Source organism: Aptenodytes forsteri, unplaced genomic scaffold (genome assembly GCF_000699145.1).
Source record: "Aptenodytes forsteri isolate BGI_AS27 unplaced genomic scaffold, ASM69914v1 Scaffold428, whole genome shotgun sequence".
In the NCBI taxonomy this organism is placed as follows: Eukaryota; Metazoa; Chordata; class Aves; order Sphenisciformes; family Spheniscidae; genus Aptenodytes; species Aptenodytes forsteri.
In genome coordinates this window covers 331,260-352,716 of record NW_008794177.1, presented here as the reverse complement: position 1 = coordinate 352,716, position 21,457 = coordinate 331,260, and the positions used below count along the sequence as shown (strand labels likewise).

Below are 21,457 nucleotides of genomic sequence, written 5' to 3'. Positions count from 1 at the left end.
GGGAGGGGGGAGGGGGCTCCCCACCCCTGTGGTGGGGATTTGGGGTGCGGAAAGGAGGCTGGTGGGTGCGGAGAGGCCCGCTGGGTCCTCCCCCCCGCCCCCGCAACCTGTGGTGCTTCAGGTGCCTGTCGGATTTGGCTGCGGAGGGTGGTGAATATCTTCTTGGGGGCGTCGTGCGGATTGCAATTTATGTTATGAATCTATTTTCTAATAATTAGCGAGAGCGTGGTGGTGGGGATTTGGGGTGCGGAAAGGAGGCTGGTGGGTGCGGAGAGGCCCGCTGGGTCCTCCCCCCCGCCCCCGCAACCTGTGGTGCTTCAGGTGCCTGTCGGATTTGGCTGCGGAGGGTGGTGAATATCTTCTTGGGGGCGTCGTGCGGATTGCAATTTATGTTATGAATCTATTTTCTAATAATTAGCGAGAGCGTGGGTGTTGGCAGAAAGAACAAAGATTAATTTTCCTGTTTGCAAAGAGCAAGGCGCCGTGCTTTCCTGAGATATGCAGAAGAAGGCACTACCTTACCCGCTTGGCACCTGAGGATGAAGAAGCAAGTGGTGTTTGTGGGAAGGGGGGGGCAGACTGGGGTTGGGTGCTCGCGCAGAGGATCTGCTGAGGGCCTGGAGTAGCGACTGCTTTGCCTGCAGGAGGATTCGGAAGGAATTGGGATCAAAACGGAGAGTGTTTACTGCTTAGGAAACCGGGAGTTGTCAGCCTGAGGTATTGCTGTGCTGGAGGAAAGCAGGGAGCAGAGAGAGAGGGAGGGAGGGAAAGCATGTGGAAATGTGTCCAAAAGAGGGAGGTAGAAAGTTTTGGTGGGGCTGGTGGGTCAAAGATGGTGGGATGAGACTAAACCCGTGAAGAGGGTGAGGTGAAGGAGAGTTAATCATCTCTGCTGCAGAATCAGAAGAATATGCTTTATAGAAAAGAATAAGGAGCGCGTACGTAAAGGGAATGACTGAAATGTGGAGCGAGCTCCTCTGCTCGATAGGTTTGCTTGGCACGTCGGTAGGTAGTTGCCGAGCACTTCAGAACCAGAACTATTCCGCTGCTTTGATTTTATGGGGACTTCGCTCTGTGATGATAGCACGGTGCTGCAAGTATATTTCACTCTGGCTAATCACCCTAGTCTTTGAAGTTTGGTTAAAATTTAGGAATCAACTTCCTTATATGAGGCCAAATGAACGTTTTTAGATTATTTTCTAATATAACGAGCGAGGAACTGTTTGAATCCTGAAATGGTGTAGTTGTGGTTTTGTATTTGGGAGAATCCTGAGGAAGGGACTGCTGCCTTAATGCCAAAGTTTCCTGAATGAAATGTCCGCTTATTTTTCAGGATTATTGAAAGACAAGTTAAGTTTTCTTTCATGAGAGGGGCAAAGATGAGGCATGATCTCACTCTTTGTGAAACCTGTAACTCTTATGACAGCGTACTAGTGTGATGAATTTGGGATTACACGAGCTGTTGTGTAACGCAGACAGGAGATTAGCTGACTTGAATTCAGAAGAAAGGAAAACACCCTGGGATTTTCACTGAATGTATGACACGTAGAGAGCTGTGCCGTAGAGAGCCCCCGAGTCCTTCCACTGAAACAACTCTGCTCAGTATTTTCAGTTACAAAGCTTAACTTGATGCAATGCTGTTTATTCTTCCAAACGTGATTCAAATATAACATCACAAAAGAGCAAAGAAGAATCAGGTTTTGTCTTGGGAGCATTAAATAGTTTTTTTAAGTGTCAAAATCTCAGTGATGAATGAGTTTGTCAGGCTCTCTCTGAAGATAGCTGTTGAGTTATTCAATGTTATTTTTATTCAGTGGGTTGCTAGGCCTGTCTGTCGTCAGAGTTCATATAATTATGCATAGAAAAGTAATTTTTTTTCCCTCTGATGAGCAAAGAGTTTAAAAAAAAATAGAATAGGTACAGCTTGACGAACAAAAATAGTTTTACCTGTCTATAGCGGAATGTAGTAAGTAATGAGTGGAAGGGGAGTAGCAGCAGTACAGCAATTTCAGAAGGTCTTGTGACCTGGGAATCCTCCTTTCTGTTCTCGCTGCGGACGACTTTCTGTGCTGCGCTCGTGGAGTTGTCACACCTCCCTTGACTGTCTTTCCAGGGAGCTGCAGGCAGCTTTCTCCCATTTTACAACAGATGTTTTGCAGCGTGCTGTGGCAGCGCGGAGCCCCGGTGATGGGGAGCACGCTCCTATGTGCTGGGTGCTGTACGAGCAAGGAGGAACCGATGGCGCTTGGCCTGAGGAACTCGGTCTTGAGTATAGAATGAGACCGGAGGTAGATGTAGACCGAGCTTTACAAGCATTCCTCAGCTGTAATGTCTTGTGTTATAATTCCTTCGAAACTTAAAACAGTGTGTTAAAGGGCGAGAAGGAAAGGTCTTGAGGAACACGAGGCAGTTCTGTGGTCGTGCAGCCCTCTGTTTCAATGTCTGTAAGCTATTACTTCTCACTACCAAAATATCAAAAAGAAGGTGGAGGAACAGGGACTTAAAGGTGGTTGTCTTCAAGTGAATCTTTTAATTTGTGTCCTCAGGTGAAGACACAGTCCCAGTGTTTCAGAACGGCCGGTGTCCTTTCTGCGTAACTGGGTTCCCCTGGGAAGAAAATACAATTCTGAGGCTCCTGCCAGTAAAAGAGTGAGTTTCAGCTGCAGCGAGAGAGCGGTGGTGAATGAGGAGGGGAGGAGGGTTGCATTTTTTTGGTTAAAAACTGAATTAATCTTGTATCAACCATTGTGATAAAGATGCCATGGGAATAATACTTGGTTTGTTTTCAAAAGACAATGTCTGAGTCAGACTTTCAGGCTTGTTGTCTAACAGTAGTTTTGGGATTGTTTCGCTGTTGGGAAGTGATTTGCCGATCGTTTTTAATTGGTGATTACTAGAAAGAAAAACATTTAGTTCTGTGTGATGCTAGAGGTGACAAAAAGCTCCCTTATCGGATGTTGGGAGTCCTGGTAGTTTGCTTATTCAGGCTTGCCAAATGTTACTTCTGTAACCTAGAACCTGTTGAAAATCAATCCCATGCAAGTGAGTCACCTTACAGATGCTTGCATTCCCTTGTGCCTTCTCAGGACGCTTTTCAAGCCTGAAAGATAGTAAAGTGCAGACTTACTTTTTTATAATGAAAACTGTTCTGTTTAAAGGTTTGGTGGGGGATTTTTTTTGGGGTGGTTTTGTTGGGGGTTTTTTTGAGGGAACAATGCAGGAAATACATGTTGAAGTTTCCTTCTTAATTTTTGCTTTCTGTTTCATGGGCTAAGTGGTCAGAGTTGTGTTTGTTGTCTCCCTTATTTCTGTCAGTGTTAGCATCTTGCCTGTGAGAGGATACCTGTTAATTAGATGACGGACACAGCCAAAACTTCCAGCATTCAGGAGTTCAGAGTGAAAACACCACTGAAGCTCTAACGTTCGGGAGTTGTAGGGAGGGTCTGTGTGGAAAAGGAAGTGTGTTTCCCCAGAGAGCCAAAGGTAGACTTCTGTTTTTCTGCCAAACCCAGACGTTTTAGAAACCCTTTGCTTGATGGCTGTCAGAAGGTCCCGAACTGGTACTACAGAAATCAAGTCCTCCTTCTGAAATGGGAAGACTATTGTTTTATATGTTTCGACAACAAAATTTTTCAGGAAAACTGTAGTGCTTAATACATAAACTTAATTTGATCCAACTCTAATTACAGTTGGTCAGGAAACTTCTGCCAGTGATAGCTGGTCTTTTTTATAGGGATGTGTTTTTAGTGTGACGGAGTGGCTTACTCAAAAGCTGTTTCTGAGTTTTTTTGGGGGGGAATTTTCTTCTAGGTGGGAAATGACCCAATATAAGCTGTGATCTTGGTAAACCAGAAAAATGATACTGCTGTTGCATCAACAGAGATCACCAAAGCTAGCTGCTGAACTCCATTTGAAGGATTGCAGGAGCAGCAATGAAAACGGTGGGGATGCAAAAGGTGCTTGAAACCTCTATGTTGGCAACACAAATTTCAGGAGAAGGAAGATACCTAAAAAAGCTCTTCTGCCCTTCCTCTGTTAAGACAGAGCCAGAACTGTTTTCTGCATGGTGGAGGGACTGCGCCTTTGTTTGGGGAAGCGGAGCAGTACGTGGAAAATGCAGAAGTCTGCTAGAAGTATTTACGTAGATGTGGTTTACAGTGGGTTTCTGAAACCCTTCTGAGGTATCTGCAGCACCTAGGACTGAAGTAGTGACCTAAACAGAAACAATGGTGTAGTGGGCTGCTAAATGAACTACATTTCCTTCTGAGGTGTATATTTGCCTGTTACGGGCACTTTTTAAAAATGTTGTTGTCCAATTTAACTTTCCCTGTAAAACTGTTGAATGAAATATGGATGTTAAACATTTATCATGGCACAATCTCTTAAAAGATAGTTGCAGTCAAAGGTGGTACTCAGATATACAGACAAGACCGTTGGTTTGAGAAATAGAACTGAAAACCATACAGTCAGAACCTATGGGCCTAAATTCAATAGGACTTTTGTTTTTAAATATAGGTCATTAACTATTAATTCTGATTTCTGTTCTGAAGGAGAGTTTTGAACCAGGAAATGTATCCTTTGCAGGGAAAGGAGCCCCAGCTATAGATAAGAAACAGGAAAGAAGTCACGCTTGTTTCAGGTACTTATTTGATGAGATAAATGAGTAATTGCAGCTGGAGAATTTTTGAGGAAAAAAGAGAATCTCCAATGGGTGTGTTGTGATAGTACATGACTGCTGTAGGTACTTCTCAGTTACGTGAACTTTGTCTTAAAAAAAGCAGTGCTGGGTAGAAATCGCATTCTTATTAATTGCAAACGTTGCTTTCATCACTCCTGCAATATGTGCGTTATTCAAACCCAGAGGTGTTTCCGTTTTTCATTTGAAGAGTAGCAAGGCCACGTAAGAAGAACTAAGATAGAAATCAAACCTGACTAGCAGAGGCCATCAAGGGATACAAACATTACTCTGTGAATGCCTTCATAGTAAGAAGATGATGGAGGAAAGAACAGAAAGGAAACCTTACTCTCCAGTGTCAGTGAGACTGAAGCGTTCAATATCTTTTGTAGTTGATTCTTACTGAAGACCAAAGTCAGCTGGCGAGCAGCTAGTGCTAGTGACAGATTAGAATAAAGAAAGAGCAGGTTTGCAAGCAGTCATCTAAGTGAGGTATTTTCATCTATGTACTTAAAGTACAGACTAAAAACCTTAAAAGCTTTAGTAGGTGTCTTTTGAGAAATGGAAAATAGATGATGTTTTGAAAGACTAGAGAAGAGCGAGCAGTTTGTGTAGGTGAAGGAGTGGGACGAAGAGAATGGAGAGTAGCAGTCATCTTAAAATCCTGCAGCAAGTAGTCAAATGATTTGTAAGCACCTGAAAGATTACGAGGAGCATGTAACAGCCAGTGCTGGTTTGCCACAGGACTTCCCTGGCAAAGCGAGTTCACTTTCTAGGGTAAGACGTCGGGTCTGTTTCTGGCTGCAGAAAGAAAAGCTTTCGTGAATCTTGCATTCAGTAAGGTTTTGATTTATGTCCTAATAAGATTCTCAAGTAGGTAAGGTTTAAAAAAAACCCTAAAACCTAAGAAGGTGCTGCTGTATGATGGATACAAACCTGGTTAAATAAATATACTGAAAGTACCAGTAAAGACCTCGTTAAAACGGAAGGCTGTATTGAGAGGGTTACTGTGGGGGCTATGGGTTTTCATTCACGATTTGAGTGGTGTGCACAGACGATGCATATTAAAGTTGTAAATGACATGAAGGCAGGAAGGACTGCAGATGTGCTATATGACAGGATTAAAAATTGAGAAATGGATTTGATGACTTAAATGTTGCCTGAAAAATAGGCTACAGGTCAGTAAGAACAGTGGTAAGGGTTTGTCTTCAAGCAGAAATAATCAGCTGCAGGCATTGGAATAATTGATTAGTATAATCCAGAATTAAAGGAACCTTTTCACCTGTACTGGTGACCAGTGATCTCCCGTGGGGAAAGGAGGAGGGGAGGCAAAAGTTTTGTTTGGGTTTATAAACCAGCAAATAAACTGCAGGTTATGATGTAGTCCCTCCGTTCCACCCAGTGCCAGTAAAGCTTCATTGGGACACCCTGTGACCTGCTTTTGGTATGACACTGGAAAAGTGACATGAACCAAGTGGAGAGACTATGAAGCAGAGCAGTCTGTCTCTGGAAAGTGTCATCAGGGAAAACTGTGCCCTGAGAAGACTGAGGGGAGACTTGAGGAATTTACTCTTACAAGTACTGCTGCTGAGGCTGTCCTGTTCTCCGTGCCCACTGAGAACAGCACAGAAGTACGGGTTTAAATAGCGGGGAGGGACACGGGTAAAATGTTAAAAAACCTATCTAAAGCTTAGTACTAGAGTATGTTGCTCGGGGTGGCTGTAGAGTCTCCAACTAAATGCTTAAGAGCAAGTTGGATAAACATCTGTTGGGAGTCATCTGGGCATAACTCATAATGCTCTTGAGTGAGGTGCATGAATTAGAGCCCTCAAAGTCCCTTCTAGCCCTGTCTTCTCTCACGCGTGAGCTGTAATTACTAACGAGGCTTGTTCTGTGCTGCCTGGGCCACGGGTCTCTGACCATGACTGGGTGAGTGCTGGGGCAGGACAAACGGAGTAGGCGAAGGGCAGCCTGCCTCGCAGTTAGTGCCTTCCACTGCAGACAGAATGAGGCACGAGGCATGTGAACTGGAAGAAAAAGATTATGTCCTTCGGTGCAAAAGTGTGTGTCTGGCCTTGTGTGATTCACAGAAAGCTGTCGTCGTTATGCCGAAGTGTTTATCTTGATTTTTTTGCAATTTGCATGCTTTGGTGGGGTGCGAGGGCTGCTTTTGGGAGGTTTTGACTTTTTATTGCTAGTCCATAATATATGTAGTACTTGGAAACCTTTCAGAAATGACGCTGAGGATGGATCTGACAAAGTTACCGCTTCATGAATGACGTCCAAAAGTATTCTACATATTTCATATCATAAACAGGAGGCATGGGCTATGATGTTAAATTTGATCTTGCAGAGGGTTTAGAGAACTGAAACAGTAGCTGTAGTAGGAAGACAAGCGCATTGCAGGTCTGTGCTGGGTGAGCTGTTCGTGTACCTCTCTCGGAAGTCTTGCATAAAGAGCTGCAACGGTACGCGGGCTGCAGTGATTGTTACAGGAAGAGCCAAGCGGATGACATTGTGTTCAGGAGGAGGTACAGATGTAGGCACATGTTACAGTGATGGAGCTTGATTAAGACCTACAAGAAGGTAAAGAACACTTAATTAGCACTGGGAGTCCATATTATTTTTATGGAAATGGATTTTCTCCATACTTCAAAAACTATAAAATATGGGTTTAAGATGCCTGATCAGTGCATTCATATAGATAAGGTATATCCTAAAAAAGATCAAAGGTGCTCTTTGTTGGCTACTGTTTGCATCCGGGAATTAATTTCTGGAGTCGGGAACTTCCTGAGCAGCCAGAGAGTGAAAAGTTGATCAAACTCCTCAGTGTTTGTGCCTGGCCAGTGAGTTGGGGCATACTGCAACAGGCCAGCACACTCTTGTTGAAGTGAGAGGTGGATTTAATGGTAGAGCTCTGATATGTAATTGCATGTGGGTGTTGCATCAGTCTTTTGGTATTTTTAGGAGAAAGTGATTCCCTAGCCATTTGTCGTAAAGCAGCTACACCGATAAACAAAAAGAAGCGGATTATTCCAAAAGCGATCACGTGAGATGCATGGCATAAGGACAGCTGCTGGGTCAGACTGACGGCCTGTTTAGGTTAGTATCTGGTTTCTGAGTGGGGACAGTATGTAGTACAGGGGAAGAGTGTACGAACGAGGCAAATATGTTGGATGCTGGCAGCCAGTGCGGTGTTCGGGAGAAGCGGCTTGTAGCTGAGGGGCTTTTCGAGCCAGAGGAATGCCTTGGCTTTGCGCTGAATGGTGCTTCACGGCTCGCTCTTCCAAAAAATTTGTCCACTTGCTTTTTTAACCCACGTGACACAGACAATGTCCTGGGGTAAAGATTTCCACAGCTTAACTGTGTGTTTATTTTGAGCTGCCACTTTGTAGTTTTGTTTGATGCCGAATTATTCCTGTACTGAAAGAGGCAGCCCTCCCCTGTTCAGTCTCCTCAGATCATTTCTGATTTTGAGAGAGGTCCGTTGTATCCATTTGCTGATAAAATCTTTTCCAGATTGAAAAGTCTTCCCATGCTTTTTTGTTCTATGGAAGCTGCTCCGTATCTTTGATCATCCTTGTTGAACTTCTCTGTACCTTTTCTAGTTCTCTTGCATGTCCTTTTTGAGATGAGGAGGAAGGGGAAGAATGACCAGAACTGTGTATAGCACTTAGTGCATGCGTAACACAGATTTACATACTAATGTAATGATTTCTATTTGTTTTCCATTCTTAACAATTCCTAATGTACAATTTGCTTTTTTCTGACTGTGTCGAGTTCATATTTTCAGAGAACTAACGATTAGGACCCCAGGATCTTGTTAGTGAGTGGCGATAGCCAGTTGAGAATGCATTCCTGTGTATGTAACGTTATTTTCCCCATATGCATCACGTACCATTCATTGGCATTGAACTTAAACTCTCATTTTGCTGCCCGGTCACTTGGTGTGGAGTTATTTCTTTGCCACCATGAATAACAGAAAGTGTTATTTATGTCAACATTGCACCTTTTTTCCAGGGAAATTGTGAATATGTCAAACAGCACAGTTCCCTGTGGGACTGTCTGATAACCTCCCTCTATTAAAAGAATCGGACATTTGTTATGATCCTTTTCTAACCTCTCATAATCGACTTCTATCCATATGAGGCCTCTCCCCCTTTATCACATGACAGCTTAGTTTTTCAGAAGTCCCCAGTAAGCAGTCTAGGTAGACTTTCTAAATTGGATCTCTGCTCTACGCGCTTGTTTATTAGTCTGGAGAAGTCAGTCTAACAGGTTTGTGAAGCTGACTCCTCTTCAATGTGTGGTAACTTTCCTTCCATCAAACAGTTCTGTTTGCTGTTTTCTACTGATTTCTTTAGAATATCTGCCTCGGTGATCTGTAGTTTCCCAGATATTCCCTAGTAAAAGTTGGAAGAATACTTCCCAACTTTCAGCAGCCGTATTGGGAAGAAAGGTTACGTGTTACTTGCGCTGTTTGGTGTTGGAGTTCCTCTGGGTCTCTTGCAATAATACCCTCTGGTCTGGGACCCTGGCTGGTGTAATGTCTCGCTCTGTAACCCCTTCACTGACACACCAATCTGTGATAGGGCCTGATGTCCCTCCTAAGAGGATTTCAGCAGGGAGTCTTCCCCCCCCCACCCCGTAACTTCTCAGTGAAGATAAATTCAAATTTTATTTAGCTTTTCTTCTATGATTTTTTTTGTTCTGTGTTCGCCTGATCATCTGTTGGTCCTACAGACTCTTTGGAGGACTTGTTGCTCATGGTATCTGAATTAGCATTTATTAGTCGTCCTTATGCCTCCTCCCAGCAGTTCCTCAGACTCCTTTTTGGCCTGCTGTATAATGTTCTCATACATAGTGTGCAAGAACCTCTCTCCTTATTTTCCTCATTTGGACACATCTTCAACTCTTCACTGAATTTTTTGATGTGATAGGCATTTCTTCTGAGCTTCCCATGTAATATCTCTAAGTAGCCTCTGTCACCTCCAAACACTTTGCTCTTCTAATTAATTTCTTTAAAAACACTTTTTTTATGTAGTTTGCCCCCCGCCCTTTTTTTCTTTTTCCTTTTGCTGTTATGCAAAGCAGTGGGTTTTTATTTTGGGCTCTGTTATTCCTGGAAAGATACAACTTTAGTTGTCAAATGAGATTTTTCTGGTAAAAACAGAGCCACTGTCCAAAACGGCTTCTTTGTGCTTTGCTTGTTGGGAGTTTTAAATACAGAGTTAGTTCAAGTACCGCTTAGGTCTGATCCCATTGAGGTAATGCCACACGTGAAGGAAATCAGACCTAATGCTGTCTAACCAGATGATAGCTCAAATCTTTGCTCTTTTTTATTTCTGTTGAACCTTTTACAGCCTGGTTCTGTATGCCCTGCCATGATGGCATCAACAGGGAGAAGTGTACTGAAGCCACACCACCTGAGCTGAGCTTGGCTGGCAAGGTACTAGCTACAGAACTAACCATACAGCAAAAATAATGTTGGAAGAACCTTTAGTGGACTGAATAATAATGAATTGGTGTTGATCTTACTGACAGAAAAGTTCAGTGGAAAACGTGTTGGACGGCAAGTTCTGAACTCAATAAATTCCTTGATAAAATGAAGGAATTGCCACTTTACAGTTCAGTACAGTCTTTGCTAATAGATGGTGGAGGAGGTTTATGAGGCATTTGAAAGTCTTTTCGGAAAGACATTCTAACTATCATTGTTTAAATGTTTGTGTATTGCATGGCACTTGAGAGTTTATATCCTTTCCAAAACTCCTGGTAGTTTTTAATTATAGTGTTATAACTGTGGACTTCTATTTATCTAAGTAAATGTCTATTTTCTATAGTAAAAAATTCAAGAATTAAATTAAAAGCCAAACGCTGCAATCTGATTTGTCTCTTTTGCCTTCTTATCTCATTAGAGTAGGAGTTTAGTACTCAGTTGCCTAAGGCCTGGAAGAAATACAACACTGTGGTCGCATTTCTAAAATTCAGCTGCAGGTGATACATTGGTATCGTGGAAAAAACCCACCTTAGCTAGAAATCCTCCGAATAGTTCACTGACAGTTAAAGCAACTGCTTTGTGGAGGGCTTACAGACTTTTATGTGGCTGAGAATTGACATGCTGCTTGGCATGCTTGTTAGAAAAGCACATTCTGTTGACACTGTGAAGAAAGTCAGTTTGATGCGTATCTTCCTAATATTTACAGTAGCAGCTTTTGAATTGTGATTCTTAGCTTTATATTTCACAGTATTTTTTTTAATGGAATCAGTATAATTTACTTTCCTTTTACAGACTAGGGAGAAATGAGTGTAGAGAGGACAAGCCTTTTGTCCAAAATCTGCTCAGCAGCTTAGTGCCAAAATTGGAAATTGAATTTGGGGATTCTCTCGATGGTGTATGTCCTGCACCTTTTCTTCTCTAGATTAACCCTTGTACTAACTAATTTTGCAGGTTTTCTATCATGTATCTCCACCACTTGCCCTGTGTGAGGTATATACTAATAATATTTCTGAAATGGTAATAAATGCTGCTAAAACCATATTTTAAGGGAGAAGCTGTCTCATATGATTGTCTTTCTTTCTATGTAGTAATTGACAGTGGAGACCAGATCATTGCTAAGAAGAACTAGGTTGGGCAAGAACTCTGTGCTCAGGAAAAAGAGATTGGGAAATGTTTTCCTGTGTTTGGTAAGCTGTCAATATACTTAATAAACGAGTAAACTTCCTTTGGCTGGATGCAAAAAGAAGAGTAAACTTTGAGGTTGTGGGGTTTTTCTAAACTTGGATACTTTCTATTTTTGTTACATATCCCCAACTTCTGTGTTTTATGGTTCTTCACGTGGAACATCCTGTCATTTCATCCAGACCAATAAATTGTTCTCTAATGCTCTTGGAAGTATTTTAGGAAGCAAGAAAGGACATTTGATAGAAACTACATTCAATGAATTGCTATTCTTACGCAGGAGTTTAGCTGAGGTTCTTCTCTTGTGCCAGAAAAATCCAAAAGATGTCCTGAAAATAGGTTTGGAAACTTATTTTGAATGTCAGTCCCTTCTTTGGCAGCAGATAACATACTATCTGGGACGTTAAGATTATTTAGGTGCTATCTTTTTGAATCTTTGTGGCGGTGTTTCTCTGTCGTTGTTGCTACTCAAGCATTTCAAGATATGATTAAAAATTTGTAAAATGAGTGAAATACCACTTGTAAAATGGGGTCTATTTCAGATAACTTCTGAATTTTTAAACTCTCAAAACATAAATAAATATTGTAGGGGGAGGAAAATGGGCAAAAAGGTGAGAGTGAAGTGAGTGGCTGCTGTTAATTTGTGTAGAATTTTGTATCAAGATGTGTGTAACTCCTTGATCTTTAAACCTCTCAAGTTCCTGGCAAGTATGCTTTTATTTGGCTTTGGTGCTTTGGTTTCATTTTTTTTTTAGTTGACTGAGGGAAATGAGTTGCCAAGCAAGTTTAGAGCACACGGTCCAAACGTTAGACTGGTGTGAAGAGCTTTGAGGTATCTTCAGAGAAGAATAAATGAGAAGGGGAGTGTATGTTGGAGACTTTTGATCCTTGCAATGCAATGTTGTACTGTTGAGAACTCAAAGGTTCAGCTCCTGTTAAAACTAGCTTGTTTCTGACCAGAGGAAGGTGAGATTTGCGCTGAGGATGCATGTGCCTGCTTATCCTGGGCTAGATGCACACTTTGTGTATTGAAATCTGGTTCAAAAACTCAGTTCAGACTTTAAATACTGTTCTGGCCATATAGCTGGAATGGAGGGAATGCACCCTGCAATGTAATTTATTGAAGAGTTTCTACTTTTTGAATATGAAAAGTACCCTTCTGTGAAGAATACTCAACTGAGAACATACAGGCTGTTCTGGAGCCTTGTTTCTGAAAGAGCAGTGTCAGGATTAACCCATTTCGGACACCAGCCCCCAGGAGGTTAGTGCGCTGGTCATGATTTTCCCATAGGAAGTATTCTGTTGCCCGTGACCTCTGTGTCCTTTCACAGCACAAAGCCCGTTATTCTTCTCATGGGAATGCAAGTGGAGACTAGGAACTTGGTGTTAGGGCTGATTGTGTAGCGTTTCTATGAAGGGAGGTTAGTGTCTTGAGCATATTTCTTGTTTTCCCACCTCTGAAGTCTTCAGAAGAATGTTTCATCCCTGGCCCTCATTGGAGGAGAATTCACACTTGCTGAAGAGTAGGAGAATTGGGTTCCCGAGGTCTGTTCGTCTCTTCCTTCCCCTTCTCCTTTTTGCTGATGCTGGGATGTGAGAGCTCCTGCAGCAGCTGACACCAGTCGTTTTACTGAAGGGATCACAGCGGTGATAGCTTCTAGCATCTCAAGGATATGAAGCACCTCTACAGTCCAACAAAGGGCAAGAAAATCAGTTTTTTCTTTGCTGGTGTGTGAGTGATCTAACGCCTGGCCGTTTTCTGCATCTGCAGAAACTCTGCAGAATCTTTGATTTCACTTGTTTTCGGGGCGTGTTTCTGGTGCTGAGTTTCTGGCGTTGTCATGAAATCATAGCTGTAGTGAGGACTGAAAAGAGGGCAGAGAGGCATTTGCAGGTCGAGTGGAGACTGTAAATCAGACAGTAGACTCAGTACTGGCGATCACTCTTGCTTTTCTGCTTTGCGTGTCCTGGGTATAGCCCAGGAATGCATGACATACCTGTAGCCATACGTGTGTGTGAATATGTCCCCGTAGGCTGTAGAAGTGCTGCTGTGTGAAGGAGGTGGCACATGTATATGAAAGAGGCATTGTCCTCTATGGACCCTCTGTTCTGTGGCTCAAGATCTTAACTGGAGCCCAAATCAAAATTTTTCTCATTTGACAGTACAATTTTGAAGTAGTCTGGCTAATTTTGTCTCTAGCAGCATCAATCCTGCTGTCTCCGCCTGTTTTGTGATAACTTTGAAGGCAGAAGGTTGCTTTGCTGATTCTGCTGTCTCTGGGGAGCCTGTGTTGGATTGATGGATACGTGGCAAATGACTGCAGCGCTGGGAGGGTGAATTATTGCTAATGGTCCATATGCCCGCCTTGCCCTCAGGTGCCGAGAGAACAGCAGTCAAATTGATCTGCTCTGTTGGCAACAGCAGAGAGCGGCTGAGTGACCTTTATAAATCCTGATTTTTAATAAGCTCTTTCTTCTTTCCCCTTCATTCCTCCCCTTTCCTTCCGCAAATACACAGCCTTGGCAGGAAAGCTTCTGAAATTCTGCATCTGATCTGGGGCTGCTACATTGATGTGATGTGCTGTTCCCCTCGTAAAGAACAGGTATGTCAGAGAGACAGGTCGTGCACTTGAAATGTTAGGTCCCCGTGGGGATGCTGTGGCTGGTGGTAGGGGTTTGGGGGGAGAGAAGGACCATGTTGGATCTGTTCCTACTTTACCAAGCTTGGTGCTTTAACCTAGCATTTTCCATTTAAAAGTCATGTTGAAAGTTTAGGTATAGGACTTTGCTATAGGCAACAAGATGGAGCAAATTATTTTATGTATTGAAGTGCAAGAAAAATTACTACAGAACAGTGACTTTTTTAATATATATTTTTTCCCACTCTTCACTAGCTCAGTAATATGTTTTTATGACTACCTAATGCTAAGGCCTGATTCAAGAACGTTTTTTGGAAAACTGAGATGCTGAATATACTTTAATAAAGCAGGTTACTGTTTATTATAAAGGGAAAAGTTTTCATACATCGGATAATTTTGCCTCTAAGCTTACAGTGGGCTCGTGTTGTCTGAGCTGCTGCTATCTACATATGAGAGCGCTGCATTTTCCTGCACTTCAGTAGTAAAAGGAGGCCTTCTGTGAAGGCTGTAAAATGCTTTCAGGCAGAAATGTAAAGAATTTGGAACATGTAGCTATTGTTAAGTGAGATAAAAGCTTTTGTCTTGGGAAACCTAGTATCATTCAGCATCTGTTAGTTTGAGTTTATTTTTTTCTGCAAGAAGTTCTACATTTCTTCTTTTGCTGGTCAGTCTTGTTTTTTCTAAGAATCTGCAAGCCAGCAAACTACAGCAACAGTAGGAGTTTTCTGAGAAAGTATAACCGTTCCAACATCCGTAATAGTATGGAATAGCCACCTCTTTCTTCTTGCATTTGAGACACAGTTTAATATTAGCTTAGTCTGGACTCTTGGTCATACGCTCATTTAGTAAGGAAATGTAAGAGGCTGTTCTGGTTCTGTGTCTGAGTGTTGCAAACCTCATGTGCTGGTACAGGTGGGGATGAGAAAGCTGCTGTCTGTACGTAGAGATCTTGCGCTATATTTCTTAAACCTTAGTGAGGCTTGTAGAACCATATAGTGGGCTACCAAAAGTGCCATATTAAGACTGATTAGATGTGTGCTTAATGAACACTGCTGCGTGTGTGAAGTGGCAGCGCCTGTGTAGAGGTACAACGTATGGGGGGACTAACCTCTGGAGAACACCCTGGCATCTGCTCTTTACTGTGGTCAAACACTGGAACCAGTTGCAGAGAGGCTGTGGAGTCTCCATCGGTGGAGATACTCAAAACCTGACTGGGCACGGCCCTGACCAACCTGCCCCGGGTCACCCTGCGTGAGCAGGGGAGCTGGGCTGGGTGCTCCCCAGAGGTCCCTGCCAACCTCCTCTGTGCTGCGATTTCTGCAAAATTACCTGGGTTTGGCTTCACTGCAGCTGCATTACCTGGTGCGGAGTTGGCCACCACAAAGTCCTCATTACAGAAAAGCTTTGGAAGTAGAAAGTGAATCACCTGTTCAGCTCTTGGACAGGTGGGAAATAGAAGAGCCTGACCTACTGTCAGCTAGCTAGAAGTTATGGCGAGCCAGAACTGGTTTTTATGAGGGGTTTGGATGAAGATCTGCTGTGCTGGTGTACGCTGAGGGGATGGCAGGGAAGGCTGGTGAGGCTGGGAGCAGGTGGCATGATGCAGTACTGTTAAGCGCTGATGCTGGTGCTTAATTCCGGTTGAAAAGTTGCTTTGACTTATGACAGCAGTCAGCATGGAGTATGTTATGAATTAAGTGGTATATAACATAACACACTTTCTAATGAGGATAAGGATCAGCTTGAAAAAAGGTGGCCTTGGGGCTCTAAAAGTGTTGTGGGCATTTAATATTCTCTCTGCCTGTTTTGCGTTGTGAATGAATAGCAAATAAATGGTTGTGCTTTCTCTTGATGAGATGGTAGAAGCCCTTCTGGAGCTGCAGCATTGTGTATGAGAGGAGGTTTTGGCTACTTGAGAAACTCATCTGCAAGTGTGTGTGTTGCAGAGGGTGTAGTACACCCAAAAAAGTACAAAGATGTAGTGTATAACATGGTGTCAGAAAAAAAATCAGTTTTTAGTCATATTTCCCTTCCTGTCTGTGGGTGAGGGAAGGGGCTTCAGAGGGAAACGGCATTCCAGCTGAGAAGCACTGTGGTTTTCTGACCTGCGTGGCGTAACAGCCAGGCTGTCTGAAAACTCTCCCTGGAGGAGTTAGCAGAACAGCTCCCGTGGGCAGGAGAGCGAGGGACGCTGGGCGGCAGCGGAGGACGCTGGCTCTGGCGTCTCGCTTTCATCTGGCTCATGCTACTACATCAACTAGTCGCAGGCTATCAAGATTTTCAGGATTTGGTTCAGGACCTTCTCACCAGCTGAGTTGTGGTATGCACGCACGTCTGAGCTGTGGTATGTATGCATGTCTACCACCCTGATTGTGAAGTGTGCTTAGTCCCGTATACAATGTAATCTGTGGTTCGCAGCAAATTACCAATTAGACTATGGCAATCGGATTGTTTCAGCAATTGCTTTTTCTCCTCTGTGTAACACAAGAATAGGGGAAAAGAATCTCTTTACAAGGTAGATTAATTGACTCTTCTGTAACTATCCAGGTGTTGTGAATTTGTTAAATCTGAGTTCTGTTTTCTCTCTGCAGCACTGCTGCAGCACTGAATTTCCAGTTTGTGACAAGTTTGTGGCCTTAGTGTTGTGTTGCATCTCATATGAAATGTTTGTCAAGGCTGCACAGAAAAATCTGTTTCTCGAGGTGTGGATGAGTAACCTTGGTGCAGGGTGCCTTTCCTGGACCTACGCTCCCTCCACAGGCCCCCAGGTAATAGTTACTGGGGCCCCTCACTCCCCCATCCCACCCCTGCCCCAACCGGCCCCCAGGTAATAGTTACCGTGGGAAGTGCTGCAGCTAAATGAAACGCTGGAGCTGGATGCGTGTGTGTGGGAAAGCATCTGAACTGAAATCATACTTGTGTATAGCTGAATTGTGTAATCCTGGCAATAATAATGTTTTACGCTTCTGTAAATGGAAGGAATGACTATAGAGCCTAAGCAATTGCTTAATGTGTAACTTAGTTTGGAAATTAAGAGGCTTTAAAAGCCAAATCTTGCTCTTTCAAGCCTGCTGCTTGCTTTTGTTTCCTATGATCTATCTCTGAACTTCATTGTGTATCTGTCTCTTGTACCTGAAGTGAACCAGGAATGCAACATACTGTGTTGCAAGGTTAAGGAAACGTCCTGATGTCTGCTTATTTCCAGTAAAACTTTGTCTTGGATTTGCAGTCATGCAAAAGGAAAGAAATACTCTGAATGGATTCTCCTTTAATATTTGTCTGAAAATCAGAGGGTTTATTTTGAGTTAGCTAATCTTTGTTTGCAAAAATGACTTTGAATAGGAACGGTTCCTGCTTTTAACTTTTATGAGCACTGCTGTAGCATAAAGTTAATAAAGATGTCAGAACTTAATATGCAACCCCCCAAAAACTAATAAGCAAATATTAGCTTTGGAATGCTTAATGTTTTCTTCTTAATGAATGCCGATGTTTCACATCAGGTGAAGCAAGTAAATACAAAGTTTTCCTCTTTGCAATTAGTAGAAATGGTTCCCAGTGCAGTGCTAATAACCAAAATTGCTGTTAGAAGGTGAGGCTGCTCAAAGAGCCAGTCATGGCATATTTCTGCCACGGAAGCAGAATATGTGTGTTGTTCCTGAGTTACTCGTAGAACAGGGATCAGAAGGGGGGGTCCAATCCTGACACCCAGCCCTAAAGGAAGATCAGATCTGCTCGGTCATTACTTCCTAGACTGCAAGACCCAAGTTTTTGTGGACACCCAGATCACTGGTTAGTTACGGGGAGGAGCTGTTGCTCTAGACACCAGCATGCATCAGAAATGGTGGTTTATTTGCACTTTAAGGTGAAAGTGGAGAATCAAATGCCACGTACTTGAATGGTGGGGATGAAGCCAGGATGGCATTTGCACAGCGTGCGAGCAAACTGGTTCTTGAGGTCTGTCTCAGGCCAAACACCAGCTGCCCGCAGGAGGCAGCACGCAGAGAAGCAGAAGCGGCCCAGCTTTGCCAGTGCAGTGTCCGTCTAAGCCTTCCTTGTTCTGAACGCTGCCGTGGTGATGCTGTCTCTTGGGGATGAGAATTTTCCTTCACATTTGACCTGCGCTTTACGTTGTGTATGTTATGTGTATCCACTTGAATTTTTAAGTAGTCTAAATGTGGGGTTTTTTTGCCCCCTCCCCACTTCTGTGCCTGGTTAGACTAGAATGGGGTATTTCAGTTGGAAGGGACCTGCAACGATCATCTAGTCCAACTGCCTTCAAGTGCTTGAAGCTTTTCTCATAATTCCAATTCTTGCACTTGCAGAACTAGAATGGGGTATTTCAGTTGGAAGGGAATGCAATGATCATCTAGTCCAACTGCCTTCGAGTGCTTGAAGCTTTTCTCATAATTCCAGTTCTTGCACTTGCAGCGTTCATAAACTTTATTACTAATGTAAATGGGGCTGATATGAAGCATATTCATTTTTTCCCCTCTCTGCTTGCTTAGGCTGGGCAATCAGGTTAGTTTGCGTCCTGTCACAAGGGATCAGATCTTCTGTTGCGATGGGACAGCCATGGAGTCTGGGTGCTTAAAACCAGAGGTTTTGCGGTGTGCTCGGTGTTGGCTTTGCTTTTAAGGATTATTTAATATTTGCTTTTTGCCTTCTCCCCTTAGATGAGGGATACGATCTGTCTGTGAGCCCCAACATAATGCTTTTGAGCTCTAGCAATACTCACGCTGAGAAAAATCACTAGTGGGACGAAGCGCTGAAATGTTTTCGGTTCCAATATACTTGTTTGCAACTTCCTTTCCAATTCTGGTAACGCAGACTGTGGATTTTCAGTTCAGTTACTGCCATATATTCAAAAGGTATTTTTTGATGATTATTTTCAGTGGTCTGTTCTGAGTAGTAGGCTTGTGTATGCAGGGATTTTCTGCGTTATTTCCCGCTCTATGAACAGCTCTGGAAGATGGCTTTGTCATTGAAATTTTAAATTAAAATTTGTTCATTTTCCTGCTCTCTCCTGAGACCTAGCATAGAAAGTCTGCATTTCTGGTGATTTCAGTGCACCTTTAAAATTCTTTTTAATTGTTTTTTTTTACATTTGCCTTGGACTTGATTTGAACAGGTCGTATTTGCCACTGGACCAAAACAAGCTAAAGGTTAAAAATTGAACTTTTCCTGATGTAATCGCTACAACTAAGCGTATTGTTACATGCCATGTGTCTGTTCCTTTGCGGGGTACCATGTTTTAGGTTCTCTGTGTGACTATAAGACAAAACCTTTCTGTCCCGCATGAATGCGATGTATGGTGGTTTGGTTAGCTTGTCAGCCTTGCCCCTCGCATTGCAAGATCTCCAGGCAGCAAAAGCACACTTCTCATCCTTCCCCTCTCCCAAAGTCCTGGAATGTTCGTGCTGGTGTTGGACTGCAGGCAAACTGCAATTGCCTATGACTAAGAAAGTGATATTGATTCTTACAGAAAGATGTAGTGCCTTGCTAAAAGGTATGAGCAAAAATATTTATCCAGGTTTTCCATTTGGTCATTACGCCAATATACTGGTGCTTCTGTTGCTAAAAATCTGATTGTTTTTAGTTGCATTACTGGGGGGGAAAAAAAATCGGTAGATCACTGTAAAATAGTCCTGTGGGCATTAAATAGAATTTAATCTGAAATGAAAAGCATAATGGGTGTACTTACGGTTTGTCTTCCCCTGTATGCTCTCTCCCATATAGCTGAAAGTGGATGCTTAGGAAAGAATATAAAACAAAACAGCACCTGTGATGCCTCCCCCAACTTCTAAATATTTGCGGCTTACAGAATTCCTAAGCCAGATATGTATAAAACCCCTTAATGGATTTCTTACCTGTGTGAACCTATCAGACCTTCTCCTCTAGTATTCTGTACATGTAAGATGGTGAAGGTGAGTTGTTCAAAGTGTCAAATGACCAGCTGGTTTTAATGGGTAGCCGGGGTTTAGGTCTTGTATTGAATTCTCTGGCGCAGTCATTAATGGAGTTTTCCTATGGACAAAATGACTTATTTCATATGCTTTGGTTCTCTTATTGTCCCAGTCTTATTCTGGAGAAGCCAGGAAAAATGTCTTTATTTTCTCTCAGATAAAAATCTTGGATGATCATAGCTTTGAACTGTAGGAAGAAAATCTGTCTTGTATTCAAGCCTTGCACTTCCGAGTACACTGTTGTGAACCACATGCTTTGCATTTAGCCTGAAATTTAAAAAAAAGGGTAGGTTTCTTCTGCTCCATCTTTCCTAGAAATTTGGTTTGTGCTTTATTTTAATGTATTATCTTAACCTTTTCTTAGGGCTTTTTATATTGAATTTTTTATACTTTGTGAATCAAATGGCAAGTTTAAGTGGACCAGTTCTGACATCTGCAATTCAGTTTGCACTCGGTAAACAGCCTAGTCGTAAGTCTTACAGTCAAGTCAAAGTACGTTTTGATGAGAAGTATCTGCATTAGTTTATTTTACTGTGTAGTGTACTCTGGCTTAGTCTTCTGAACTGTGGCTACTTATGCCTCCCTCCCTCATTTCCCCACACAAAAATAACTTTCTTTAGATAGCTGTAGCTGTAAAACCTGTTCTGGTCTCCTCTCTTGTTACTGGTGTGTTGCTAATAGTTAAAGCACTGAAAGTGCTTCAGTCGGTGTCCAAGAGCACTTCCCTTAAGACCACGTTGCTGACAGCTAGCCTCAATCCTTCTTTTCTAATTGGCATTTTGGCATCTCCTCGGAGTACTGCTTAATTCTTTTACTGCTAAGCTCCTTTTCTTCCTTCCTTTCAGACGGTTTGGTTCCTAGCTCCGTTCCTGCGTGTTTTCTCTGACCAGCAGCTCATGGCAGCGGTGCCTGATGTCTGTTCAGCTGGTGTTCAGTCTCTGCTTATGTTTTCTGCCCTTCCTTCCCCTAGGCAAAAACCAATAATTTGATCAAATTGCCTGTAGGCTCGTAACAAGTGCTCGGTGTGTGGTGTCTTTTTCTCCCGTTTCTTCTGAGGAGGTACAATGCTGGAAGTCTTTCTAAAACAAGTTGGTAATGTTTCTTTTCCTTTTATTTATTTATTTTTCTCATGAGCTTTCTTCCTTTCCAATTTCTAGCTGGATACAGTGCCTTTGCTGAAGCGTTGCACATGCTGGAATTGCCCGACCCCCTGATGTATTCCGGGATGGCAACTAGGTGACGACAGTTGAGGATGACCCTGACTGAAAAACTGCGCGAGAGGATATCGCGGGCATTCTACAACCACGGGCTGTTGTGTGCTTCCTACCCCATTCCCATCATCCTCTTTACTGGACTCTGTATTCTGGCCTGCTGGTAAGTCACACGAAGTACTTGGTGTCACAGGGTGCTGCTGCTTTGTGGGGTTTTCATAGCAACGCCGTGAACGTGTTCAGGTTTCCATGTCTTGTGGGCTATCCCAGAAGCTCTTTTTTTTTTTTTA

At 42.8% G+C, this 21,457-nt stretch overlaps 1 protein-coding gene across 2 annotated transcripts in view; it reads left to right on the top strand.

Annotated features, from left to right (window-relative positions):
• The first annotated feature begins 2,551 nt into the window (after positions 1–2,551).
• The window catches only part of SCAP (SREBF chaperone), a 66,256-nt gene continuing 47,350 nt past the window's right edge, over positions 2,552–21,457 (top strand). For both annotated transcript variants that reach the window (XM_009284442.2, XM_009284434.2), the window contains exons 1-2: positions 2,552–2,649; positions 21,114–21,330. In XM_009284442.2, coding sequence (XP_009282717.1) covers positions 21,209–21,330 — 122 coding nt within the window. In that variant the 5' untranslated portion in view covers positions 2,552–2,649; positions 21,114–21,208. The remainder of the gene's footprint in view (positions 2,650–21,113; positions 21,331–21,457) is intronic.